The 27,864-nt window shown below is 39.5% G+C and overlaps 5 protein-coding genes across 18 annotated transcripts; 4 read left to right on the forward strand and 1 right to left on the reverse strand.

Moving 5' to 3' along the window:
* Nucleotides 1-406: 406 nt before the first annotated feature.
* Nucleotides 407-7,500, forward strand: LOC120559240 (TRAF3-interacting JNK-activating modulator). Of its 3 annotated transcripts, none has more exons than XM_039800823.1 (14): nt 407-572; nt 1,260-1,715; nt 1,813-1,957; nt 2,065-2,182; nt 2,273-2,300; nt 2,421-2,450; nt 3,122-3,217; nt 3,956-4,027; nt 4,239-4,379; nt 4,530-4,667; nt 4,750-4,885; nt 4,982-5,127; nt 6,271-6,396; nt 6,688-7,500. In XM_039800823.1, exons 2-14 carry the CDS (start codon nt 1,293-1,295, stop codon nt 6,886-6,888), a joined length of 1,800 nt encoding a protein of 599 aa, XP_039656757.1. In that variant the 5' UTR covers nt 407-572; nt 1,260-1,292; the 3' UTR covers nt 6,889-7,500. The 3 variants fall into 3 exon arrangements, with proteins under 3 accessions (XP_039656757.1, XP_039656756.1, XP_039656755.1); XM_039800821.1 differs by having other exon boundaries at nt 409-572; nt 6,271-6,385; XM_039800822.1 differs by lacking the exons at nt 6,271-6,396; nt 6,688-7,500 and adding an exon at nt 5,486-5,986 and having other exon boundaries at nt 408-572.
* A 1,139-nt stretch (nt 7,501-8,639) lies between these two features.
* dnase1l1l (deoxyribonuclease I-like 1-like) lies at nt 8,640-11,134 on the forward strand. Of its 3 annotated transcripts, none has more exons than XM_039800827.1 (9): nt 8,640-8,834; nt 9,046-9,099; nt 9,195-9,283; nt 9,388-9,477; nt 9,569-9,690; nt 10,161-10,273; nt 10,474-10,631; nt 10,781-10,877; nt 10,964-11,134. In XM_039800827.1, the coding sequence occupies exons 1-9, from the start codon at nt 8,784-8,786 to the stop codon at nt 11,042-11,044; spliced, it is 855 nt and encodes a 284-aa protein (XP_039656761.1). In that variant the 5' UTR covers nt 8,640-8,783; the 3' UTR covers nt 11,045-11,134. The 3 variants fall into 3 exon arrangements, with proteins under 3 accessions (XP_039656761.1, XP_039656758.1, XP_039656759.1); XM_039800824.1 differs by having other exon boundaries at nt 8,646-8,834; nt 8,940-9,099; XM_039800825.1 differs by having other exon boundaries at nt 8,657-8,834; nt 8,940-9,099; nt 9,391-9,477.
* Nucleotides 11,135-12,407: 1,273 nt separating this feature from the next.
* Nucleotides 12,408-14,352, forward strand: si:dkey-183p4.10. 6 transcript variants are annotated; one of them, XM_039800831.1, is made up of 5 exons: nt 12,408-13,434; nt 13,521-13,587; nt 13,700-13,769; nt 13,846-13,965; nt 14,066-14,352. In XM_039800831.1, exons 1-5 carry the CDS (start codon nt 12,531-12,533, stop codon nt 14,180-14,182), a joined length of 1,278 nt encoding a protein of 425 aa, XP_039656765.1. In that variant the 5' UTR covers nt 12,408-12,530; the 3' UTR covers nt 14,183-14,352. The 6 variants fall into 6 exon arrangements, with proteins under 6 accessions (XP_039656765.1, XP_039656766.1, XP_039656763.1 ...); XM_039800832.1 differs by having other exon boundaries at nt 13,846-13,956; XM_039800829.1 differs by having other exon boundaries at nt 13,846-14,352.
* A 591-nt stretch (nt 14,353-14,943) lies between these two features.
* On the forward strand, nt 14,944-21,006 carry LOC120559183 (lamina-associated polypeptide 2, isoforms beta/gamma-like). Its single transcript, XM_039800720.1, has 7 exons — nt 14,944-15,216; nt 15,412-15,510; nt 17,601-17,632; nt 18,228-18,253; nt 18,383-18,436; nt 18,516-18,578; nt 19,164-21,006. The coding sequence occupies exons 1-7, from the start codon at nt 15,135-15,137 to the stop codon at nt 19,369-19,371; spliced, it is 564 nt and encodes a 187-aa protein (XP_039656654.1). The 5' UTR covers nt 14,944-15,134; the 3' UTR covers nt 19,372-21,006.
* Nucleotides 21,007-21,118: 112 nt separating this feature from the next.
* si:ch211-150o23.3 lies at nt 21,119-25,921 on the reverse strand. 5 transcript variants are annotated; one of them, XR_005639228.1, is made up of 8 exons: nt 25,542-25,921; nt 24,818-24,856; nt 24,423-24,731; nt 23,766-24,071; nt 22,615-22,825; nt 22,299-22,448; nt 22,140-22,212; nt 21,119-21,768 (listed from the first exon to the last, which is right to left on the reverse strand). XR_005639228.1 is itself a non-coding variant. In XM_039800719.1 (8 exons), exons 1-7 carry the CDS (start codon nt 25,745-25,747, stop codon nt 22,169-22,171), a joined length of 1,188 nt encoding a protein of 395 aa, XP_039656653.1. In that variant the 5' UTR covers nt 25,748-25,921; the 3' UTR covers nt 21,119-21,771; nt 22,140-22,168. The 5 variants fall into 5 exon arrangements, 3 of the variants coding, with proteins under 3 accessions (XP_039656653.1, XP_039656652.1, XP_039656651.1); XR_005639229.1 differs by having other exon boundaries at nt 21,119-21,771; XM_039800719.1 differs by having other exon boundaries at nt 21,119-21,771; nt 22,615-22,929; nt 25,723-25,921.
* Nucleotides 25,922-27,864: the final 1,943 nt, after the last annotated feature.

The raw sequence follows: 27,864 nt of genomic DNA on the forward strand, positions 1-27,864 counted from the left end.
GTAATGAAGAAGATACTAATAGAGAGATTTTGAGGTTAAACATGATGCTAAGATCCAGTGTTTTGGGTTAATTAATCTTGAAAATACTCAAGACTTTAATCACAACTTACATCAAGTAACATATAGGCTAACATATAGTAGTCAGTTTAATGCAAATAACATATGCGGGTACACAGGCATAAACACCACCAGCAAATGATGAAGATTATGTTATTTACTGCTTCATCAGATCACAGTATTTAACCCATTTTAATGAAAAATTAAAATGTCCAAGAGGCAACCACACACACTGCACAGCTCTCTCCCATGTGGTGTGTTTTATCCCAGCCTGTCTGGGTCTGTGTGTAATCTTGGGGCCCACCCGTGTATGGCATCAGTTTGATGCGAGTGGCTGGTGAGATAGAGGAACATATGACGCTGTGGTTCACTTCACTTCCTGTAAAAAATATGCTCAACAGAAACAGCTACATGTGAAAGACAGACAAAAACCCCGTACACTATTGAGAAGAGTGAGAAAATGGATGACTTCACCTCATGAAGACTTTTTCCTACTGAACGAGATGGCGTTGTAGGTAAGATCTATCATGGATTTCTGCTTATTAAGCAACATTTTGTCTTTGCATTATCTTCCCTCCACAGCCTCAATCAACACTTGCCAGGGCCTATAGTCTGTCTTTGACAACTCTGATACTCAGTGTTAAAGGAGCTTTCTGACAAAATGCAACAAAAATACAACCACTGCAACTTCTACATTGTATGTACAATTACTACTACTAAAAGTACTACTATATAAGCTGCTACTACTACTGCTGCTTCTATTACAACTGCTCCACATGGTTCACAAAGAAAATGCATTTCTGTGCAACACAGAGCATCCTAAATTTAAAATATACTGTTAAGGCTTTGCATTTTGCTTTATTTTATTATACATTATTTTCCTTTGTTTAGGTAAAAGTCTCTAGACATTAAACTATCAGGAGAAGTGTTTGAGAAATACAAATTTATACCACCCACGTTTTAGGGCATATTTCAAACATTGTGTTTTCTATGAAAATGAAAAAATAAAACTGAACTGTTATATACAGATATATGTTTTAAATATACAGTCTATATCTGCACCTGCATCACTTCATATTTTTCAGCTAACTATAACATTTCATACACATCAATAAATTGTTTATTAATTATTTTCCAAATCAAATATATATTTCATCATTAGAAATAGTTATAATCAATTTCCTGATACATTTTCGCTGTAGGCTCGAGGCACGGTAACAGCCAGAGGAGCTGCCATGGACACCCTGGCAATCACTGGAATACAGCTCTCCCCAGTGAAACACTTTGACCAATTAGTGGACATCAGAGCAGAAAAACGTGAACACCTGCGAGGACGTAACAACGTGACATCATGTCGCAGCCCTACGAGAGAGTTTGACACAAGACTGATAAAAAATGAACTGAAGGAAAAGAGGCATCTTGAGTTTCTGAGGAGGAGATCAGTGAGCCCAGAGCCGTGTGGTTGTAATACTACAAACTATTCTTCCAGGAGAAAACCTTCACCAAAGACATTTTCAGTGAAACATCACAGTTCAATCAGCAAGTCAGAGGCATTGCATACAAATATTCAAAATACTCCCACCGCTAACGGGAGGCATCCAATGATGATTTTAACACCAAATAGCAGCATAAGTGACGGTCCAAGCACCAGCAACTGGGTAAATATACTTTGGCGTTAGTATTATTGTATGTTTCATCTTTCCACGTCCACAGGGAATAACACCTGCTTCTTCTTCTCTCTCCTCATTTCCTCAGGCTTCATTATGGTCAGAACAGGCAACACTGATGAGACAAGAGAAAGGCCATGCAAGAAAGCAAGCATCTACCTCCACACAAGCGATGAAGGAATCAAACCAGCACAGGATGAAAAGCTCAGATAAAAGAGAGAATAGTATGAATGGTAAATAGTTTGCCTAGTTGCATAACATTTTGACCAGAGAATGTCAAATTATTTTTCATACTTATAATGCTGTTTTTTGTTTTTGTTTTTTTACTTTTTTCTCAAAGCTCAAAAGACAAGCATCAAAACATTCATCCAAACAGAAAAGATTCACCAGAAACTCTCCATTCAAACTGAAAATATTCTACAAAAAAAGATACTGCAAGAGACCAGTGTGCAGACAGAGTGAGCTGAATTTAAATCTCAGATTTGATGTCAGATGCAGCTGTGATCAGTGTTTTATATTTCTATAATGAGATATTTTCTTCTATGCAGGTCTGGTCTTGTCACTGTCAAGGAGTCAGTAAGTTTCAAACTGTTGCTTTATTCACTGGGGTTTTAAATCTAAATTGCATATTAGAAAAAAATATAAGATTTAATGAAATGTAACTGTTTTTAATGTACATTTTCTCTCACATAATAGGATCTTCAGAAGTTAACTGACTACTTGCAGGTAAGCTATTATTTCCTTAAGTAATGCTGCTGTTGGTGTGTTCTTTAAGTCACTTTGACAGATGAAATAACATTCTTCCTATAATAAATGAAAAGTTAAATTCATCTATATAACTTACACTTTCTCCGTTAAACACACTTAAGAATTTTACTGATACAGCCTCATTTGTTCTGGTATGACCTGTAGCTTTTGCTGACTTATGGTGGCTAATGTTAGCGAACTGACATTACTGAAATAAGTTTGTGACTTTTCCCTTCTTGTGCTTCTGTTACATTTTATCATTTACTATCATCCAATACTTTGTTAATAAGCAACAGATAGTTTGTTTGAAGCTACTGTATGGCCTGGAAGGTTAGCTAATGGTGGCTAATGCTAGCTTGATTTAACTTACAGTAACTGAAATAAGTTTGACTGAATGACTCTTCTGTAGTTTGTTTATATCTCCTGAAGCTACAGTAAAGACCATACTGTGTGACGTTAATTGCCTGCCTTTCAATGTTTTAGGACAAAAAGAGAAAAATATTAGTTCTATTTTTATGGACTAGCCTACAGGAGATAACTGATGTGATGACCATAATTTAAATATAAGGTTAAAACCTGAAGAGAAGATGTTGGCTTAGTATTTGCATGTTGTTGTAGCTCTCTCTCATCTGCTGTGTGTTTTCTGCCAGGAGGCCCTGTGGAGAGAGGAGGCCGTGAAGAAGAAGCTGGCAGCCCTCCAGGAGAGCACGTCAAACCTCATGAACTCCTCCAACAAAATATGGATGGTAAGACTCTCCATCAGTATGCACATGGGCTATCATTGAGCACACCGCCAGTGTTTCACAGTTACAGTCTCCAAATACCAAACACATATCTCTTGTTTATAAGGGCATGTTATTTCTTTGGTTCCCTGGTTGATATCACACTGAAAATGTCTTTGTCACAGTTGTGTGCACAGCAGTGTATAGGCAGCTGCTACTTCAGGAAGGCCTATGCAGTCTGTGGTTTGGAGCTTCCTGCTTCCGCTCTAGCCTATACTGCATAGGACGAGTGCAAGCTGTCATACTTCTACAGGAAGGGCGTGACAGTCAGCAGATATTATAGGTTCTATGCATCCTCATTAGCTCTCTTTTGGCTACTCTGGCTGTAATGAATGGAGGGGAAATATTGGTGTTTCCCTTTTTGTTTTGTTGATTTTTTTTTATTTAAGTTTGAACATCTGTGGATCTAGAAGATGATGTAGTTTAAATAATTTATGCTTTTTCATTCTCACTCAGGTATGTCATTCTCAGGCAACCTGTTATCTTATATATTTTTTCACACTACATAGCAGTGTAGTGCTGCAGAACACGCAGATATTGTGATCTTTCTTGAGGCTCACTTATGCTGCAAGTTTCCATTGTGCACCAGTGAGCGCAGACAGTGAAAGAACATGCTGTCACAGATTCTGGTAGATGAACCATTCATTTTCCATCTGCAGGCTACAGCGTGACAGCCAGTCATTTCCTTTCTAACCCACACAGGCTCGTTGCAGTGAAGACCTGCTGAGAAACAAGATCAAGGCTCTGGAGGCGCAGCTGCAAGTCTGCCTGCAGGTAAGAAAAGCAGCTGGTGGTGAAGTGTTTTTAATGTTTTTCTTTTAAATATTTCTATGCAACAACCCAGACATTTTGTCAAACAGCCAACATGCTTTACACTTTCACTCTGTCTTGCAGTGATGGTGCAGTGTGTCTCCTTCGTGGTTTTGATTTGCTTCCCACCCTGTAAGTGTCTGTAGTTTAACTCAGCAGTGTTGTGTCCTTATAGAAGTTTCCCAAGGATGGAGTGAAGAAGCTGATGATACAGATGGAGAAGCAGAAACTGGTGTATGAGGAGAGGGTCCTGGTCGCCCTGCAGAAGGTCACACAGGAGAAAACTGAAGCGCTCAGCAAAGCTGCGACAATGCAGGTCAAATATAGCTTTTAACTAACTTTTGACTATGCTGAAAGACACATTGATGTCACTAACTTATTTCAGTTTTTTTTTCCTGTGATAAATATGTTCTGTTGACATATTGTAGCTGGATTTCTAAGGTACTTTATATTTTTTTGCCAGCAGGAAGCGGTAATTACAGCAAAGGCAGAGGCACAGAGGTGGCAGAGCCTTTGTGAGCAGCTGAAGCTGAGCTCTGGACAGCTTAGGGAGAACCAACACCTCAGTAATGACCAGCTGCAACAGCTGCACAGCCACGTGGAGGTACAGTATAGACAGTTGGACCACGTGGATGGCCAGAAGATTCAATGTAAATGGTTGTGAAAAACATTTGTGTCCTGTGCAGCTGTCCAGAGGCAGAGAGGCCGAGCTGAGGGAGGAGGTGGTTTCATTGAGGCAAGAGAAGAAGGAGCTACAGTACAACATTTGTGTTCTGGAAGAGGACAACCAGAGTTTAAGAGAGGAAATCCAGAATCTCAGAGGCAAGACACTTAGACCTCAGAGTCATGTTGTTATAATCTTTGTAACATTTCAAATACAACATGGATCCTTTATTTAAACTGCTTTCTGTTTCCTAGATTGCAGCAATGAGAGCCAGGACTTAATGATGCAGGGGCGTCTGACATCAGAGGAAGCAGAGCCGCAACTGACGGCAAGAAGGGACTCTCAGGTGGAGGAGCAGCTCCGTCACACTCAGGAGAAACTCCGACTCAAAGAGAGAGAGGTAAAGTAGAAATATCACAGTGTACTGCAGCACATTCACAAGCTTTGTGTTTTGTTTGCTTTCAAACTGCCACACTGGTGATAATTACAGTTAAGTCTTTCACGTAAAGCTAGCTTCACTAATGTCTTAAAACTATTAAAAAATATTTATGATTTTCAGCTTACACACTCATGCAGCTAAATTGAGACTAGTGGTACACTAGGTCACATTCAAGTCACAGGTTAAAGCCCAACATGTTAATTTTATAAACACTTTTAGGCCAGGCCGTAGGTTAACTCTGGGTCTTCAGAGTTGAGGGAGACTGAGCAGCTGTATGATACGTAACAAAATGCTTGGGCCTGTGTGTCTGTCTCCCAAGGTCTCCGGAATTAGATAATGCCACCCACACACACACACACACACACACACACACACACACACACACACACACACACACACACACACACACACACACACACACACACACACACACACACATCTTGGGTTCATGATTTAGGTAAGCATATGTGTTTACAGCACCAGTAATATCTTTGTTTGCATCGAAGGTTAGAGGAAGCTTGTATTTGTATTTGTACATTTTGTATACAGCTAAAATGAACACCTCCAGCATGAGTTAAATACACATTGAAAGGGCAGAAATTCTCAGAGTTGGGATGGCACTCCATAACGCTACCCTGTGGTTAAATTGTACTGCTTAATCCTACTTCTCTTCAATCGAGATACATTAAATGCTTCTACATAAATCATTAAAGTCTCCTGAAACTTCTTCAAGTCAAGAATTTTAGCTCTTGGGCGCCTGGGTAGCTCACCTGGTAGAGCAGGTGCCCATATATAGAGGTTTACTCCTCGACTGCTGTCATTCCTCCCTCTCTCCCTTTTCATGTCTTCAGCTGTCCTATACAAATAAAGGCCTAAAATACCCCAAAAATAATAAAAAAAAAAACACATTTCATATTACTTTCCCTATTTCATGGAAAACATTTTAGAGATAAAGGTACATTTTGCCATCTCTGGCTTTACACACATATCTAAAGATCACCTGCATTGTGTGTGTGTGTTGTGTGTGTGTGTGTGTGTGTGTGTGTGTGTGTGTGTGTGTGTGTGTGTGTGTGTGTGTGTGTGTGTGTGCGTGCGCGCACACAGTGCAAGGAGCTGCAGACGGAGCTGCATGCCATGGAGCAGGAGTGTCAGTCCAGCCAGGCCCGGCTGTCGCAGTGCAGGGATGAGCTCCGGCAACTCAGCCACCGCCAAGAGACCGGTGAGCTGTGTGTGTGTGTGTGTGTGTGTGTGTGTGTGTGTGTGTGTGTGTGTGTGTGTGTGTGTGTGTGTGCGTGTGTGTGTGTGTGTGTGTGTTTATGTGTGTGTGTCCTTGCTACACTCAAATGCTCTGATTTGCCCTTACATTGTCATTGTCACATTTTCTATACCAATTTATTTTGCTTCAGTTTTGCTGCAGTGACCAAATCAGCTACAACACAACATCAGCAACATTGACTATGATTCCCTGCTTATATGTACAGTACTATATATAACTTTGACATTTCCTCCCTCTTTATTTAGACGCAGTGTGGCTCCTGGTGGAAGATGTGTGTGTTCTTCCTTCTTCTCCTTGCTGTGGCAGGGGTTGCCATGTTGTGGCTGTGGCATCCTCCTTTCAGGGAGCAAGTTGAAGACCTGTACTCAGACATAGAAACACGCATTGAAGACTATCTCATGGACATGGCCTCTCCTCAACACTCAGGCTGTTTTAGACCGATATGATAATTTCACTGCTCAGGAACATAATTTTTGTTGTTTTGTAGCTTTTCTAGGATGTAGTTTGTTGATATTTTTGTATTTCATTCAGTTTTAGACTTGGAACTCAAAGTGTGTGTGAAAATGTTGTGTTGACATGTGTAGGATGTTTGCAGAAAGTTCAAATACAAGTGAACACTTCCAGAAACAATCGTGTTTTACATGATAAGATATAAAGAAATAGTGATTATAAAAAAATGGTACTGTTTGTGTAGTTTCCCTGAAAAAGATTTCTAATGTTGGTGAGTTGAAATCAAATAAAGTGTCATTAGTTAGAGTCTGGAGTGCATTGGGTTAAGTTTAATGGAAGATACGTGAGATCTCCATAGTGAAGACATTGTAAAGAAGGGACTTCACTTAAGTTGGTCAGAGTGGAGAGCTTCTTGGTTTTAAACAAATCATCATCCACCGACCAACATTTACTCCCCTCTGGATAAGATCTCATCCTACTTGTACCACTGGACTCATCCATACTTACCTAAAGTCTGTATGACTCCTACACTGTCTTAAAAATTCCTAACTTTTCCATATCAATATATTGTAATTTATAAAAGTAAAAAGGCGTTCAAGAGAAACTAACTGCCTGAGCCACAGACTGTTGTTTTTAGGAGACCTGCTTCAACTACTTTCTATACTGTAAGTAAACAAGCAATAATTGACATTTGTGTAGTCACAAGTATTGGAAGACAAATTTAGATCCTTTACTTGAGTAAAAGTAGCAATACTACTACTACACTGACAATACACAATTAAAAGTAAAGATTCTGCATTTCAAAACGTACCTAAGTAACAAGTATTATCAGTAAAGTTACAAAAGTACTTAAAGCAACAAAAGTAAAAGTATTCATTATGCAGCAAACCCCTGTCAGTTAGATTTGTATACATTATAATGATGGGTCATCATTACTGATGCATAAATGTACATATGAACAGCATTTTAATGTAGCTAGTTGAGCTGGAACCAATTTTAACTACTATATAAAAATATAAAAATGTACACGAGTACAGTACTTGAATAAATGTATTTCATCACATTTCATCAGTGCATAAAATGTTTGTTATTGCATTTAAACAAGATAAGCTTTTGACAAGTGTATCAATACTGACTTATAGTTTAATCATTGGTGCATTTGCAACATATTTCATGAGCAGAGCTACTAAGATTTAAGGACCCCCTTGAAAATGAGATGATTCATCTCAAGGGGTTATCCTACTAATAAATACTACATTTGTCTCTATTTCATCTGTTTTTATTGAATTTTAATTTATAACACTAACATTGCCAAAAATAAGATATACAATACAGATATACAATTAAATTAAAATGAAATTATTTAAGTATAGATTTTTTTATATGGCATATCTTTTATTTTGGTTTCACTTGGCCATATTACTCCTACACTAGATCATGAAGTACATGATAAGAAGAAAAAACATTTTTTGTCTACAAACAAAATACAGAGCAAAAATGGTTTAGTAGTCTAGGTATAAATACAAATGATTGTCATTGCAAATATCAGAGGGAGAACCATCCCCATCACAGTTAAGACTGTCAGTGTTCAGCATTAATTGTGTCAGTGATGTGATGTGTGGTAACTACCAGCTGCTCATGTCAATGCTAAAATGACAGAATAATAAGTTTCTACACAAATGTTCATGAACTGACAGACGACACCGTCTATTGTCTGATTACACTAAAACTCAAAGACAAAACACACCATTGTTCATTGTATTCAGTGGTTTTAACTGTTCCAGATAAAGCTCCATTCTCAACAGGCACTGACGCAGCACATCTACCACACAGATCTTTTGCCCACATTTACCTGCATGTTCCCCCAAATACACCACAGGTCATTGAAGAGATGGATCTTTGCTGGACTGAGTACAATCTCCTGGTGAAACTGCCACTGAAGGTAAGAGGCTGCAAAGTGTGTGCAGATGAGTGAAGAGAGTTTTTGCAAAATATTTCACAATATGACTAAGAGGATCTTGCCAAACAGAGTTTGTTTTACATACAGAGTGACAACCCTCTGCAAGATGAGGACTGCAGTTCTGCTGTTTGTTGTGGGGTTGTGTGTGTTGAACGTCACATCTTCCCTGAAAATCTGCGCTTTCAATGTCCAGAGCTTTGGTGAATCAAAGGCAAACAACAAGAAGGTCATGGGAATTCTCCTGAAGGTATTTTGCTGTGCCGTGCATAACAACTAAAGCAACATCCACACAAAACTAGACAACTGATTGATCTTTTCTTTTTCCTTTCTTTTGCTCCCAAGATTCTTTCTCGGTGTGACTTGTGTCTCATTCAGGAGGTCCGAGACTCCAAAGGAGCAGCAATACAAGCTTTGGTTAAGGATCTTAATGGGTACAAGCTTTCTTTGGTTCAAAAAACTGCTAATTTAAGAAAAATCTGGTAAGGCCTCTGTAACACCTTCAACTTTTAACTTACCTCATTGATGTTGTTGTCAGCAGATTTGACAAATCCAACTCATACTCCTATGTGGAGAGTGAAAGGCTGGGGAGGAAGACCTACAAGGAGCAGTACGTCTACATTTACAGGTAACCCCTATGAAACACAAACCGATGCTGTTGATGGTCAGTTTAACGTGACATTCTTAATGTTGTCTTTTTCCTCTCTCATCTTCTCCAGGAACAATGTGCTGACAGTCAAAGAGCATTATCAGTATCCTAAACTAGAAGGAGAAGGGACAAATGAAACAGATGTTTTCTCCAGAGAGCCTTTCATTGTTCGCTTTCACTCCCCTACGACACGTACGATAAAAACAAAGGCATCTTTAGAATGATACAGGAAAATAAATTGTACATTTGTACACACCAGTTTCACGAAGATAGACTTTCTTTTCCTGGTTTCCGGGTTTCTAATCATTCTCTGTCACTACTGATTATCCGAGGAAAAAGCTAAATCACTCAGAATGACAAATGCAACAGAGTGCAGACAGCCAGAAAACACGCTGGGTTCATCCTCCATGATTGAGGTAACAATAACAGTTGAAATAACTGATTTACTGGATTTGGAGGAACAAAAGAGAGGCCTGCACTTGCGCAGACATTGGAAACCTGGATAATATCATAATTGTGTACAGGGATATTAATAATCAGGTTTCTCTGTGTTCCATGTGAACACAGTATCCCAAATAAGATCAAAACCAGGAAAAGACTGAAGTGCATGTGAACACATTCATTGAAAATGTGTCATAATGGTTTTTTTTGTTTTTTTGCAGTGGTGAAGGATATTGTCCTGATTGGGCAGCATACTTGTCCCAGAAATGCGATGAAGGAGATTAACGAACTGTATTCTGTCTTCAAAGGAATTTACAAGAAGTGGAAGACTGATGTAGGTTACACCGCATCATCATCATCATCATCATCATCATCCTCATTTTTAAACTCGTTTTGGTCATTTTTGTATCTATGTATATCTTGGTCAGAGTTCCTCAGCTATTGGTTTCTCTCTTTCATGTAGCCTATGATGAGATTCATGAGTATAACTTCAATCTGTTGAACTTTCCTTTTTGCTTCCTTTCATTCATCCAGAATGTAATAATCTTAGGGGACCTTAACGCCGGCTGCAGCTACGTCACCATCAAGGGCTGGAGAGCTATGCGCTTGAGGAGCGACCCCAAATTTCACTGGCTAATTGGAGATGAGCAAGACACTACTGTCCGTGAGAAGACGCACTGTGCCTATGACAGGTCTGTGACTGCTAAATACTTAGAAGTCATAGAAGTAGTACTCAACAATTACTTTGCATGTATACTCTCTATAATGATATGATTATTATAAGGGCTTTCTGCTGCAGGGTAATGCCTTACAATGTTTTTTTTTTTACATTTTCAAACAGGATCATTGTCCATGGACGTGAGATTATTTCCAGTATAGTGCCAGGTTCAGCTCAACCGTTCAACTTTAAAGAGAATTTTCATTTAACAGAGGAGGAGGTAAACATGTTAAAACTATACCTTTCTTTAGTTCAGTTTTATATATATTTATAATTAACATTAATCCTGTTCGTCTTCATTTTTAGGCTCTTGAGGTGAGTGATCATTTTCCTGTTGAAGTTGACCTGAAGCCCAATCACCGCTACCTCCTACGCAGTGAGCTGTAGGACAACCATCAACAATCCCGGATGTCTTGATTTTAACTGTACTTTTACTGGATTTTAGTTGTCAAAATAAAATCAAAATTCCCAACAGAATATTCACTGATAACAATTGTTCTTTTATAATGCGTCTAACTCATCATCAAAGTGGCACTGCACTCATCTCAGTTATATAAGACACCAACAAACATGAGCTGTTTCAGCATGAAGGAACTGCATGTTCGGCTGCTGGAGTTTATATTGTGCATCGGAAAGCCAAAACCACATCAAAGCTGACATCATTTCATGAGCTCATGAAGGTGAGTTCCTGCAGCAACACAAAACACAAAACATTACTTTTGGAATTTCACTTTTCAGAGACTTTTTTTTTTTTTTTACACATGATTATCTTCAGTTTATGGTAAGGCTTACATAATGTTGACATTTGTAGTTATATATTTAACCAAATATATTAGTTTTGATGTGTAATTTATGCACCGTCTGTTTGACAGGAAGCCACTTGCAGCAACAACAGATGAGAGTTACTTTGCGCTCTCTTCCTTTCTGAGAAGAGATTATCTGTGGCAATGCATCAATGTTTGTCTTGATATAACTTCTGGTATATAAACTACTGTTTTCCCTCTTTGAAAAGATGGAACAAAGTTTTGCAGATCTACTCAGTGATGCCTTTTCAGGTAAGAAATATGTCTTGTTGATTTGTTGATCGTTCATTTTTCTTTCTTTTACTATTTACTAGTAGTATTTAATTTTCAAATGATGGTGTTGTTACAGAAACACCTGTTCCATCATTCCCTGATGGAGATTTGGACTTTGAGAATTTAAATTTTGATGAAAAATGTGAGGAAGACAAAACAGACATCTCTCACGAAAACTTAGTTACAAAGGAAGACGAAGCTCTGCAACAGGAAGCAACTGGTCCAACTGCAGTTTTGTCTGGCATGAAAACTAAAGATATATACGTGGCTGAAAATGTTGATGAAAAGCAGTGTGATGATAAAAGCGAGGAGGATTTTGAAGGTGCAGGGTTGATGAGCATGGCCAAAACACCGGTGGAGGATTACACAAGCTCAGAGTCTGAACAGGAAGGCTCTGTCTCTGGAGAAGATGAAGAGGATGAGGAAGAGGATATGGGACCAGGAGAAAAACCAGGGGATTTGCTGAGGTTGGGTCACTGCAGTGACGAGTTTTGCAAGGGTAATAAAGAGGACAGGGTCTTTGCTGAGGGACCACCTCTGGCCCCGCAGGGTGCTGAAAACCCTCAAGTTAGAAAGGAATGAGGTGAAGGTGAATGTGAAAAATCAACAGTGGTAGGAAAAAATTTAAAAAAAAAAAAAAAAAAAAAAAAAAAAAAAAAAAAAATTTTTTTGAGCAGAAGCTTGAAAGTCCTTGCAGAGATGGCCCGGGGAAAGCCAGTTTGGAGTTTCCAGAAATATCAGTGCAAAATCTGCAGGATCTTATTGCTGAAGTTGATAGTGAGGATTATGGAGAGAGAATGAAGGATTTCTCAGGGGATGAGCACCAAGACGCAGGTGAGAGCTTTGCAGATTATCCCTCAGACTTGTCTTCTTGTGAATATGTAGAAGATGGAGCAAAAAATCAAGAGAGCAATCACCAGTCGAACGCCTTGGCTTGTGCATTCGAAAGCGGTTCAATTGCAAAGCAGAACACCTGCCTGGAAAGAGCTGTGACACATGCAACAGGGATGGGAAAAGCTGAGGACACTGATGAGGAGGGAGACGGGTATCTGTATAGCAGAGATTTAGAGGGGGATGCTGATGAGTTCAGGAGCTTGGATGTGGCAGCTGGAGAAAAAGAGATTGTGGAGAACGTATTGGGCGATGCAGCTGTAACAGGGGTTGATGATGGAGGGGAGACAGGTGAGAGTGATTCCTACATCTCCAGTGATGATGAGGACCAAGAAAAGAGGAGCAATGAGGAAATCATTGATAGTATACAAGATCTTGAAAGCAACAAGCAACGGGTGGAAACTCGTGGCGGGAGCAGTGCAGCGTTTCCTGACGATGATGACGACAACAGAGTGAATCCAGCCGATTTCAACATAAATTGGAATCTAGACGTGTTGACAACTGATACCCTTCGGTCTGAAGACCTGTTAACCACAGAGGACACAGACAAAGCGGAAACACCGCCTTTAGTGACTCAGCGTCCTCCAGAAGACGTCAACAGCTACTCAACAACAACAAGCCCCTCTAACCAGGGATCCCTGGATGATAGTTTCTTCTTCAACAATGAACCCGAAGCCTCTAGGCTCTACGAGCTGGGACAGTTGGGAGACGACGAGTATGAAGAGGAGAGAAACTGGGAACAAGAGCAAGAGAGAATCAAGGCTTTCTATGAGTTTTATGATGACAGCGACGGAGAGAATGAAAGAGAAGGTAAGTGAAGATGATGAATGGCATAATCTTTGTATGGAATAACATTTTCAAACAACTCGTCAGTTTCCATTTGTGCATTTTCATAGGGAGGCAGATAAAAGTTCAGTTTTGTGCAGATCCATTGTCTCAAGTCATTCACTACGAAACTGACAGGTGAGCAGACTTTTTTGTATGTATTCAACTTTTTTTTCCCTCTTCAACTACAAACTTAGACAGATTTAAACGACAGATAACAGACAACTGCATCTGCTTCCTCGTTTCTCAGCAGTGACAGAGACTCAGTCAGCAGCTCAACAGAAGGGGAGGAGGACCCGAGCTCTGCAGAAACATCTGAGGTTTGCATGTGGACACATATGAGCACACATGAAAACACATACCCTAGGTTTTTTTAACTGCAATGTCTTTCTCCAGAAATGGAGGGAGCCTGACAACACCACGCAATTGACACCGGCTTGTGATCCCCCGAACACTCAGCTACCAGAGAACGTGCCAGATATCAGCAACACACACATTTGTACCAAGGAACACAAAGTGCTTTACTCACTAGCATTTACTGAACATTCACTTTGTTCATTTGTTACTGAATTGTTTGGTTACTTTTATCTCTCCGTCCTGTCCTTTGTTCCCACAGTGTTTCAACATGCTGAAGCTGACACTGAAGATGGGTCTGGTGATACTGATGGGACTGCTGATGTTCTGGTTTGCCACAGACCAAGCGGGCTGGCTCAGCCATGTGTCGTTCTTTTAGGTCAAAACCTAATTTTGGTCCTTAAAACTTGTTCACATGCTTACGGGTGAAAAAAGAAAAATCCAAAATGACATTATTGTCTTGTAAAAATGCGATGTAAAGTGCTAAACATTCATACTTGTGTTCTGTTGTCTGTAACATTGTGCTTAATAAAGAGGGTAAAAATCTGGCTTGTTTGTATTTCTTAATATCAATCACAACCAGCTGTTGAGCCATGATACTTTGCAGATAAAGGTTTTTACAAACACAATCAAACCCTTTAAAATATGCAATACATTGTTACAGATTAAACTATGCAACAGTATGTAAAGTGGTTGAAGTTAGTTGTTGTTTGCGTTATGTTAATGCTTCAGTAGTAATAATCAAAACAATATATGACAGAGACACTCTGAAAAGGGCCATTCGGCTTAATGAGTTTATTTTTTTATTTTTGATATGTTATGAAGGGTTACATTTACATTTTGGTGTCATTACTTTTACATAAGTAGGCTAAAGGATCGGAATACTTCTTCCGCCACTGAGTAATATGACAAATAGAGAACAGTCTGAGCTACATTAATGAGTATTAGCTTTACCATTAGCATTAGCATTAGCATTAGTAAACATAATATTAATATAATTAGCCAGCTGGTGGCGCTGCTTCATTTCTGGGGGAAAAAACAGAATAGTAATAAGAAACCATTGAAGAAGGAAAACGGAAATGATGTACCATTGACGGAAAGCGCAAATGTTTTCAACACTCGGGTCAACAAAGGAGGGCGGGGTTTACTCTCTCCCGTTCGACTCGACTTCAGAGAGGACCGTCCTTACCGCCCGCGCGACGAAACGAGCTCCCGCTTTTTATCGATGGGAGGAGTTGTTGTTGCTCTGTTTTTGGCCACCGAAACTAACAGCTCAACTGAAACAAGAAAACACACAAAACACAACAAAGAAATAAAATCAAGTCACAAACATGTCTTCGCTAAGAAGTAAATCCGCGCAGGACATTAGCGACCTGCTGGATGAATACGGGATAAAGCACGGGCCTGTGGTCGGTGAGTGGCTCTGATTCAATGTTTACTTTGCGCCCGTTTTTGAATCAACGTTAACGCCAGCTAACAAACTTCACAGGCCTCCCCTAGCTACCTGTGTAAAGTTACTAACTACTCCAGTAGTAGTTGTTGAATTTCTGTGTACACTTGATCATTATGTCTCAACTATACGTTGTGTGTGACTTTCACTGTACCCAGACTCCACCAGAAGTCTGTATGAGAAGAAGCTAAAAGAGGCCATGGCCAAAGGGAAGAAAGGGAAACCATCACCTGACAAAACCTACTACAGAGAAGAGGGTAACTGTTGTATCTTCATTTAACAGCTACACTCTGAATAGCATCAAGCTTTACTTTGATAAATACATGTACAGTCAGTCCACAGGTGTGCCAGAACTTACAGTATGTCATTTTACATGCCTCAGAGTTTACAGGTACAAGTGGTTTACATTTTCACCAGAGGATTACATGGGACATTGACCCAGTCTTAAGCAAAATTGAAAGCAACATAAACCAAGATATTCTGACTTTTAGTTTCGTTTAACCTTAATGGGACATACCTGGTTAAATAATTAAATAAAACATTGGATACTACACTTCCCATAATGCAGCTACCACAGGCTCAAGCCTCAAGCCAGAAACGAGATCATCAGTTTTGATTAGGGGTGTGACAGACGAGACACCCAGCTCACGAGACGAGACACGAGATTGGGTTCACGAGATCCAGACGAGATTTTAACACTATTTTACAGAAAACTTCAATGAAGAAATCAGACTGGAAAAATAGTCCTTTATTCCATCGATAAGTCATAAAATGAAAACCGAGCACTGAAAGGTTTTTGCCATAAACTCAAATGACTGGCTTCTCTCCTGTATAACTACAGTTACACTGTTACTTCTACCATATGTATGGTGGAGAGAGAGTCTCTTCACTCAGAGAACCAAGGTTACAACATAACTAAGACCGTTGAGACCAAATGGGTTGTACTTGAATTTGCCATTGTACAGTAGACAGAGATAAAGATATTTTACTATTGTTTCACATTGATCACGTTCTAAAGCACAAATAAATTACCATCAAACACTCAACAGATGATTTTTGTGAAGACAGATGCTATTTTCTCCTCATCTGCATTTTATTAATTGCAGCACTAAACAAGAGAGTAGGCTACTCTAGTATCGATTTATGACCATTATAGAATGAAGGGAGAACATTTGTCTTTGTTTAATATCATTAAGGACCCCCTTAAAAAACGAGATGATACATCTCAAGGGGTTATTCCTAATAAAATGAATTTCGAATATAAAAGTAAAGTTAGGTTTTGCTGTCCGCTTCCCAACTCATTTTAACAGAGGAAGAGAGTGGCCTGCGCGAAACAGCGCCACAGTGAACTGCACGCCGCGGTCTCGGCCAAGAGAGAGAACGGCGGTACTCTCTAACGTTCTAACGGTAACAATGGGTTTTACATGTAGCTTTTTTCTTCCACCATCGCTCTGCAAAAGTAAACTCAGAGTAAACTTTGGAGAATGGCCGGGGGATTTTCTATGCTAATTTCAAGGCTGCTGTCGGCACACGATCCGTTCTGCACATGCGCGACACATGCGCGATCTGTTCTGCACATGCGCAAAATGTTCTGTTTTTAGAACAAAAAAGCGACTTTAAAAAAATCTAACACACAGCAGTGTGTATTTTCTTAGCCTCCCCTTTCGAATGCAACATTCAAATTACTAGACAAAAAATTATATCCTGAGAAAAGTGGGTTTTGAGGGGTATAGCTCCATAGAGCCCCATTCATTCTGCACTGGCCTGTGAGCGCCCCCTATATGGAACTCTGGTGGAACTGCAACCAGTTCAGAAGCCGGAAGTAACGAGGGAGTGAAACCTCTTCCTATATTAGAAGTTCTTTGACAAAGAACGCACGGTCAGTCTGGCCAAGAGCCCATTCAAGCCCATTTCCAATTTTTCCAAATCGAGGCACCAATCACAACCGTTGAGGCAGGCTTTACACGATTACTATAGCGCAGGGACGGCAAGCAGCTTTTTGTTTACATTCATCATGACGGCTACCGAAGCGCAGCAACCCGTTGATGCCGCTGTTGCTGCTACGTCACCTGGATCGTTGGTCTGATTGGTTGAAGGACTATCCAATTGCGCCCAGAGGCATTTGACCTTTGGAAATGGGTTCCCCAGACCCACTCTCAGTTACAACTGAGAAGGGTCTGGTGTCAACCAGGCTAGCTAACTGGATGAGTAAAGGGCAGCAAAATATACTTGGACAGCAATTACTGTCCTTGTGTGGGCTACTTAAGTATTGCAAATGTGCAGGTAATAGTGTAATTAAAATGTACACTGGCACTGACACTTCATGATGTTTGTGTTTTAATTTAAGAGGAGGAAGTCACCTATGAATACAGGACACCTGTAAGTATCTCTGTCCATGCTGTTTTTGTTTGTATTTTTTCCATTACTCTCCTAATAAATAAAGATAAATATTTGACGAAGAATGTTGGTAAAAAATTGTCTTGTGTGTCAACTACAATTTGTTTACAAAAATTGTATCGACAGTGGGAAAATCAATAAATCAATCTCAAAACCTGTCATTATTGGCCCTGAAATTAGCTATCATAGTCAAATGTCATTTAGATCTACTGTTGCTGTGGGCTCCTAACCTTGTAGTTGAGTGGCCAGTGTGTGAGACATATTTGTCGCCTGATTTTAACAAAATAATGAAGTCAATTCTATTTATATTGCCCAAAATCACAGTGTGTGAGACATATTTGTCGCCTGATTTTAACAAAATAATGAAGTCAATTCTATTTATATTGCCCAAAATCACATAATGTAATAAGCACTTAATACTCATTTGTTTTCTTAAGCAGGGGCATCCCATGGAAGGGCCAGAGATACAAATATAAATTAAACGTAACTAACGTTAATTAAGTGCAGTTGGGCATATAGGTATGCATTTTTTATACCAACACTGTTGTAAAACCTATCACTGCTTCCAATTTTGCAGGTCAGGAGTGACGGTGCAGGAGACAGGTCAGTTCTCTTACAAATCCTCTGTTATTAGCTCCAAACATGCATTGCCTTTCTTCTATTTAAGTAAATCAAATTAGCAAATACAAATGAGTCTATAATTTAGTATTTACTTTTTTCTTGTCTGTCTAGTGGGTCTTACATGAGGTCAAGACCAGAGTGGAGTGAGAGAGAATTTGAACACGAGTAAGTTCTAATTATATAAATCCTATGCAATAGTTGTTGTACACATACTGTATGTACTGTTTTATGTCACTCTCTACAGGACATCCTACTCCAGCTACTTAAGGTCAAAGCCTGAATACAGAGGAAAGGATTTCGTTGATGAGTAAGTGTATTTATACAAAGTCAAATATCGTCATTAGATGTTATCAGCCTACAATCTATTTAGGTTAAAATTTGCTCAATTATTTGTCACTTTTTTTTTTAAACTTCAGTAATTGTACCTAGGGCTGGGCAATATATCGATATAAATTGATATCGCGATATGAGACTAGATATCGTCTTAATGTTGGATATCGTAATATCGTAAAATGACGTGTTGGAGGGGGAAGCCCAGCACAAGTTTCCTCGAGCCCAAGGTGACAACTTCTTATTTTGTCCGACCAACAGTCCAGAACCAGAAAGATATGAAATTTACGATGGTTTAAACAATTGGATTATCAATAGTCTTGCCGAAGATCTGTCAAGATGGCATTGATTATCCCATAGGGGGGGAGCAATTATGTTCAACTGTGATTTAAGGTAACAATAAATCTTGTCACCTCATTGTTGCTTAACCAACATTACAGTTGTTTGAACCAACGATAACACCAGACTTACAGGTCTAAACAAGGTCCCTTTTAGTGCTACTTGGTGATGGCGAATTTCAGTTATGTACTGAAGCATACTTACACACTTAATTCCATTTCAGGCCCGCCATGTACGACACGCCGTCCACTTACAGAAACTCCTATTTGAACTCGACGCCCATGAAATCTCAAGATGCTCCAAAGGCACCAAAGTCGTCTCGCCTCATCCCATTGTGGGTTCAGTTTGCGTTCTTCCTGGCTGTGGCAGTCTTCCTCTACTTAGTTTTTTCCAGTATGGAGACAAATGAATCCCTCAAAGGAATAGAATGATTTTCTCTGATTTTAATTCATGCTCAGTTTTAAAAGGATATTATACTTTATTGTGCATTTTCATTGAATGAATGTGTTTTGGTTAATGCCTTTATTTTAGACATTGCTGATTTGGGCTTTATGCAATATTTCTTTGCTTTATAATTGCAGTTTATTTGCTTTCTTTTGTTTATAGGTTAAACTGTCACCCAGCTTCACTGCTAGAATAGATGCCATTTTAAAGGGTTATATCACTCAAAATTACACAGAATCCTTCTTCCTATTACCTGGTTTCATTGTGATCTGTTGAAAGTTTTGGAGATCATCATCAACCGCTCCTCCACAGCACAGTGCACCCACCGGTGTTTGGCTTGCACTACCGAATAGGTCAAGAAATTGCATTTAAAACTCACTCCAAATATTATGCTACAGTTGCAGAGTAAATATACACAGATCTTGATGTCAACAAATTAAGGTCAGTAGATTATCACAAGATGTCTCATATTAAGAAAGAGACATTTTGATGTTGACTGAGTTTTGTTTGGCACATGAAGCATCACAAACTGCAAACAAGATGCCAGTCATCTCCGTTGTACTGTGGTGAGCCTGAGCCATTCCTATCTACTGTAAGCCTCAGCGATTCACAGTGAATCAATCTGAATGGGAAGATCACACTTCATCAAAATCAAAAAATTGGACAGCTAATCTCTCATTAAACGCCATAGACCATTGTATAAATTTGAGATTCCATCAAGAAAACTTGTGAAATTTCACCAGATCTTGAGCAACTTTTGGGACAAAATGTGTCTTTATTTCAAACACCCGGACTCACAGTGTATTAATCAATCTGCAGGTCAGTATCCAATGTATTTTTTTTTCTCAGTATTACAGTACCTGTTAATAAGGGGGAGTCTATGATTCTGTGTATATTGTTAATATGAAGATTGACCAAAAGAATCTTGCAACCTACAAAGTTTACATTATCTTGGGGTACAACAATAGTACAACTTCCTTTTGTTAGTTATTAGAAATAACTAATACAGCACAGCTGGGACAGTTTTCAGACCAGCTGTAATACGTAAAGTGCCTCAGTGGTTTTGTAAAATTATTGGGATGTAATTATTGATGTTTTCATTGTTAAGTAGTTGGGGAAATGTTTGGTTACACTTGACTGTAAGGTATCTACATAAGAGTGACATGACACTGTCATGAACGTGTCACAAACAAGTCAAACGTTTATGACATAGCGCTTCTTTTACTAGGTGTCATTCAGTTTTTGTAATGACAACAGTCATGACAACTTATGGTTAGAGTTCATGTGTTCATGACAGTGTCATGTCACTCTTATGTAGATACCTTCAAGTAAAGTGGTACCAAATGTTTAAGTTCATGTGAAAATATGAAATTGAACAGTTTATGAGCTGTAATGAGGTTTGTTCTTTTTTCGGTAGAGATGTCACACATTTGTACTACATAATCCAACCTTTACATCCTGTAGAAGTTTGATGTGATGTTTTTTGTATTGCTGTTATATAACTCAAAAATATTAAAGAGTTGGTATATGTAAACATTTTAAGCGCCACATAACTCAAGAGCAACAATACATTTTAAACATCTAAATAATTGGTTATTAAAATAAATGAATTATTATATGCATTATGTTAAAAGCTTTTTCCTTTTATATAGTTTGATCTGACGCTATAATCCAACTACAGTACATGCAGAAATATTTATAGATTGCCAAACAAAACACACTGAACCCAGAAGCTCCAACAACAGCCGTATTTTATTTAACTACAACTTCTATTTACCAACTTTTAGTGCAGTAATGTACATATTGTAAAATACATAAGATGCATAGTAAGGTTAGATTTAAAATACAAAAAAAAACATTCTAATCCTTAAGGATCATTGATCCATAGAAGAGTACACAAGCTAGTAGAGCCTATCATTAGAGTTACCTGGTAATAAATACAAAAATGTTTTTAAACTGCATTTACACCGACCTGAGGGACCCACATCACAGTTTCCCCAGTTTAGCGTTTAGTTGCCGTTTTCCACTCCAAACATCTGGCGCCATGGCAGTAGCCGAGTCCGAGTGAATCTGAGGTCTAGCTGGGACCACTATGGACTTTGAACTGGATATAGTTTTTACTGTCAGTCTTCTGTGGCCAGTGGCTCACATCTCACCATAATACAAGACTTAAAAGCCATTGTTTCCCAGAAGGAACACTAGCCAGAAGTTTGGTATGATGTAGGTCTATGTTAGAGTCCAGTAAAAACTGCCTCATCCAAACTGTACTCAACTTCTCCGAAGGTGTGCTGGATGACGGACCAAGCGGTTTGGTTCTGCGTTCTGTCTCCTGAATCCACGGTGGATGCTGTGTGAGCCCTCTGACTGTCCACTCACTCGTGATTCTGCTTGAAAGATTAAACAAAATGCTTCACTGTAATTCACTAGTGTGGCACAATAAAAAATATGGACACAGATGAAAAATGAAATATCACAGTGCTTATAAAAAAGTATTTGCCCCTCCTATGAAGTTTTAATGTTTTATTCTTTCACAATATTGAATCAAAAGTAGATTTAATGTGGATTTGTTTTGGACACAAAAAAAACAAGTCTGAAGTATTCACTCCTTTCAATAGGAGACACCTGAATTATCACTGGTGGCAACTGGTTTTAGAAGACACATACTTAGTTAAATAAAGATCACCTATCTGTGGTAAAGGGTGTACAAATACTATTGTGTAGGCCCTGTATGTGCAAGAATTGTGACCTTCAATACCTTTAGTGATCTGTTGCCTGCATACTCCATCATAGCTTGTTAATTGATAAGGCAACATAAGTGTTGTCCACACCTGTAGACAGAAGAACATATATTACTCTGGGTACACAAACATCTCTGTCAAAAGCTTAAAGGCCTCTGATGGAAAAAGGAACTTGCAGGTTCTGGTCTCTCGCTCCAGTTCAGTGGGCTTCTTCTCCTTGTTACACAGCACCTTGGCCACAATGATTAAAATGACGACAGCTACAACAAATGTCAGGCCTGACACAAGCCAGCTGATTCCCATTGGACTCAGTACTGGATCTGGGTCTGAGGGTGAGAGGAGTTATCTGTAAGTTACATACAGGATGGGTTTTCATAGATGCGATTATACCTACTGATACAAGTACAGTTGCAAAAGAGGAACACATAAAAGCTGTACAAGTCAGAAATACTGACATAGAATACCAGTGATTATTATTATTATCAGTGTCACCTCTGATGGCTATTGGCAGGGGTTGGCTTTCTCTGGAGACAAAGGTGCGCCCACCCAGCTGGACCCGATACAGGCAGTAGTAGTAGCCCTCGTTGGAGCTCTGGGCGTTGGAAAAGGTGAAAGTGACGGATGGTGTGAGGGCAGGTAGGGACTGGCGCACTGTGCCGTTGGAGCGGATCAGACGCAGCTGGAAGGAACCTCCAGGGTACTGCTGTGGGGTGGAGCAGGTGATGTTAAAATTGTGGCCTTTAATGACGGAACCAGCCGGGGCCTCAGTGGACGTGTTGTACCAGTGTTGTGGAGTCAGGAGTTCCACTGTGATCAGTCAAAAAGGAATTAAATAAGTTATTCCAGGGAATACAAAGGTTTGATCAGGGCTAAAAACAGTCCTACCTCTCTTGATAAGATGTGGATTTTGTTTGAACCCAGCTTGGGCCTGAACTGTAAAACTACCATTTTCCCTCTAAAACTTAAATGTTTTACAAAATATTCTAAAATAAAATGGCCTTTTCGGTGGGGTTATACTCAAGATTTTTGCTAATTAATAACCGGTGAGAGTCATATTAACAACAAACTAGAAAAATCTGTTAAATTTTTTTTTTTTAAAAGCCATTAAATGCTTAATGTAATTTCCTATACCAATTGTGAATATGGAAAACTGAAATAAATCAAAATTAATTCATGACAATTATATGAAAAACAGCTGAAATGATGCAAAGAACGATAATACAGAGTAGCAGTGAAAAATAAAAATGTGTGACAAAATAACCTAAACCCAAAAAGGTTCTCAAAGACTTACCTCGCTTTTTGGAGCTTTCAACTGCATCTCACAAATCTTCCTCAGCAAATGGAGCTGGCTAAAGGTAAACTGCCTTTTGGGCTTAGATTATTATTTTTGTTTGTCTTGTATATTACACATCCTATGTGCTGTAAGTTAGGAGTAAAGAAATGTGGGGGAAAAAAAATTCACCTTGAACCTAATTCAAGGCGAGGGACTTAAGAGAAATTAAAATTGGTCACACCCATAAGGTTTACTTGGGCAGAAAATAAAAATGTCTTTATATAGATAGCACAACAAAACTACATGCTATGGTAATGGCCATTGGTGCAACAGACTTATATTGATTAGACAGTGTGATTATATGACGTACCAACAGTGATGTTGATGGAGTTGCTAGGTGGAGAGCTGAGCAGCTGAGAAGGAAAGCCGCTCTTGATCCTGTACTGACAACTGTAGCTGCCCTGGTGGAAAGTCTCTATGTCGGACAGTGTCAGCTCCGCTTTTTTCTGGGTCTGGTCCGCCCTCTGTGTAACCAGTGGTGTAGACACTCCATGCTTGTACAGGTGAAAGTCACTGAGGTGACCCTGTAGAATACTGCAGCTGAAGCGAACAGCCTCGCCAGGAGAGAACACAGTGTGAGGTGACAGCAGGGTGAGGGTTGGCATTAAAAGGGTACCTGTGAGTAAAGACAGGTTAATCACAAAATGTAAATGATATCATGAATTCATAAAATGTGAATAAGGCAGTGACAGTAATCCGCAAATGCTATAAGCCTTCTGGTAAACTAAATGAATCGATTACAAACTGGCACACCTCAGTGTCCCAGGTAATATGTCTAGATTATCATATTTAGGATATAAATGTCCATGTTACTCTACACATGATTTAGTGTTTACATGTACCAACTCAAATATGAAATACTTGAATCCTGGAAATTGTATGCAGTGAGTATTTGAATTTGTCCAATATATGTCCATCTGGCACTGCTCCTTGGTAGATGAAATGCCTAAACAGTGTGGAGCCTCACCTGAGCATTTCACCACTGCATCATTCTCATGGGTGCAGTAGGCGTTATTGTGGAGGGCAACAGCACAGCGTGTCAAACTGGACTCATGTCCGAGGCACTGGACATGCCGCAGCCAGATCGGGCCACTGCCTTCACCATATACTGCACCATGAGGGGTAAATTCAGCTAAGCCACAGCCCAGCTCCAGGCACACCACATTAGCCTCCCGGGGGTCCCAGCCATGGTCACAAACAGTCCCCCACTGGTTGTGAAGGAGTACCTCAACTCTGCCAGAACACTTGCTCTCCCCATCAACTAGTCTGACCCCACCTGTGGATCAGAGAAACAATACTTAAGAGACAGAAAGTGTGGGAACAGCTATGGATGCAGCAGGTTGATATCAATCCCAGGCTTACCAAAAGCTGTAACTCCATCCCACAGAACACCTAACAGGCCTGTAAGGAAATTACAAACATGGAATTATTATCAGGTGAATACAGAATCAAATATATTGAAAATGCCAACAATAGCAGCTATTCACACTCAGTTGCTTTTTTTTTTTATTAGTAACACCTAAGACTAGCCAAACTATGGTCTAATACAACATCCCTGCAATTAATTATTAGGTTGTTCAGTTTCGTGTGAAACTGTTTTGAGAGGTGTTTGATTCAACTTTATGGTCATTCTGTAGGCTGTAGTTTGAGATGTTATAATACCTTGCTCACCCCGGTTAACAACATTAGCATTTGGTGAACTAGCGATAAATAGTATAACATCCCTCAGGCACACAATACAATTCAACAGCACCACAAACGTTACAGCCTTCAAAATAACCACATAGTTAAACTTCTCTAAAACAAACACTGAACATTTTAACCAGCATGAGGGAAACATTTAATAACGGGCTATTGTGTTAGACTGCTTTATTTTGAACTAGGTAGCTAGCTAGCTAGCTAGCTAGTTAGACCCAACAAACTTAGCTAACGTTAACCAATGCAATGTGCTAGCTAACTACAGTTAATTGCAAGTCATTATCCCGTTGCATAATCACACAAATCAAGCTAACGTTACATAAGTTAGCTGGTCCTGCTTAAGTGTTAGCTGGCAAACAAGCTTAGCTAACCAGTATTAGCTGCTCACCTGTTAAAAGGATATGGAGGAATCTCAGCATCGTTCCCCTCACCCTTCAATCAGACGAGCGGTGGGAAGGAAGCCCATTGTCGTAGTGATGATGCTTACAGCCGTTGAAAGCTAGCTAGCGACCGCACAAGACATTAGCTAAGGCTATAAGCAACTTAAACGTTAACCAACTGACACTTACGGTGCGGGTGTAACGTGAAAGACATGATCGAGAGCTGACCGATGCCAACTCTTTGACAAACAATTAATTCTTGTCTCGAGAATAGATAAAGTGAATATGTTGAGGAGTCCAGGTGGCTGTCACCAAAATGATTTTTTTTTTTTTCTCCATGAGACTGTCAGGATAACGTTAGGAAAACGACATACCGTCAGGCCGCCATACTCACGTTAACGATCAGGGAGATTAGCTAGCTACACGTCAGCCCGGTGCTGAACCGTTTTCCGTGCGACAGACAGAGGTCACCACAAGCCGCAGCGCTGCATTCAAACCTATGATTTAAATCCGTAAGCTTTCTCCTTCTTGAGGGTCACTACTCGGGACCATAGATACAGTCGCTCGGGACAGAGCCAGAAATACAGACAAAGTCATCGTTTTTACTGTGTCTGTAGTGTATTTGGCTTCAACACCCGGAAGGTCAGAAGACTAGCTAGCTAGCTGGCTGAAACGCGTCAGCCATGTAATATTCAAGAAATAAAAGAAAAATCCAAAGTTTTGTGCAAAAGGCATAAACACATAAGCGGAGCTGAATCTAATTAGCTAGCTAGCACTCTAATTCAACCAAGTCAAGGGCACTCCAAAATAACTAATTCCGTTAATAGCCTAAGGTCTAGCTATATATTTGGCATTAAATATGTTGTCTTAATCATGGACATAAAGGCTTGATTAAAGTCACAGCCAAAATTCCACTTTGTTATCCCTGTACCAAGGCTCAGCATGGAAACACTGGATGCACAAATAGGGAATTTCATACTAAAATTCACAGCAGACAGTTTGACTTCTCATAGTAGGAAAAGCACAGGTGTTAACCTACAAACTCTAGCAATGGCTCTGCTCTATTCATGTGTTCCAGTGAGAGTGACAAGCATGAACAATACAAGAAACCTGAAATCAAAGCATCTCTAAATGGAATTCAGTCATCATTACTTTAATTATTTACCCCTGTGTTGTTCACCCACTGTGACAAGTCTAAATTTTCTTCTGGGAAAATGTCTCATTGTTGTAATGTCATTCATACATTAACTTATGAGGAAGAGAAATGACTGTAGAAGGGGTTTTTCATAACATAGCAGCTTGAAAAGTTTTCCTGGTCATGTGCCTGTTCTTTCTAGTTGTAGAGGACAATGTGGATCAATCAACCAAAAACCACTCCAAGGAAGGTATGATTCATAGTTGAGGAAAGATTTCACACTGGTGACTAACACAATAAATGTCCTGAGGCATTTGTTCCTGTCAGAGATGACTAGGCTTTCCTGTGTTTTTTTTCTTTTGTATTGTAAACAAATGTTTTAGCATTTTAAGTACCTCATTTGTGTCCGTGATGGTCCACGATTCATCCAGAACAGAGACACTTCCTCTGAGGCAGGCCCTGGCCTGGGGAGATTGTGAAGTTAGTGGGTAAAATAAGAACAACCCCAGGTTTCTTTTCAGCACTGTAGCCAGGCTGACAGAGTCACAGCTTTATTAAGCCACGTATTCCTATAGATCTCAGTAGTGATGACTTAATGAACTTCTTTAATGATAACATTTGAACTATTAGAGATGAAATTCATAATCTCTTGCCCTCAACCGGTACTGATTTATCTTCAAACGCAGGACAGCTTAAGTAGCTGTAATAAAACTTCTTAAAAAACCCACTCTTGATCCAGAAGTCTCTTAGCCAACTATAGACCTATATTGACTCGTTCTCTCTAAGATCATCGAGAAGGTAGTTGCTAAACAGTTGTGTGACTTCCTACATAACAATTTTAAGTGAGGATTTAGTGTGGATCCCAATTCTCTGATTTGATATCTCCTCGCTTCTCGCTGGAACCAGAAGTTGCTGTGGTCCGTATTCTCAAAGGCACGGGTGAAAATTACAAATTACCTTTTAATTGCTTCAGACAAAAAACTTGTCTCTTTACTTGTTTTGTTTGATCTTAGTGCTGCATTCAACGCTATTGACCATCATATCCTATTACAGAGACTGGAACATTTAATTTGCATTTTATGGAACCGCACTAAGCTGGTTTACTTTAAGTCCTGTTTATCAGATAGATCTCAGTTTGTTCATGTTAACGAGGAATCCTCCATGCACGCTTAAGTTAGTCATGGTGTTCCACAAGG

This window comes from Perca fluviatilis, chromosome 5, assembly GCF_010015445.1.
Source record: "Perca fluviatilis chromosome 5, GENO_Pfluv_1.0, whole genome shotgun sequence".
NCBI lineage: Eukaryota > Metazoa > Chordata > Actinopteri > Perciformes > Percidae > Perca > Perca fluviatilis.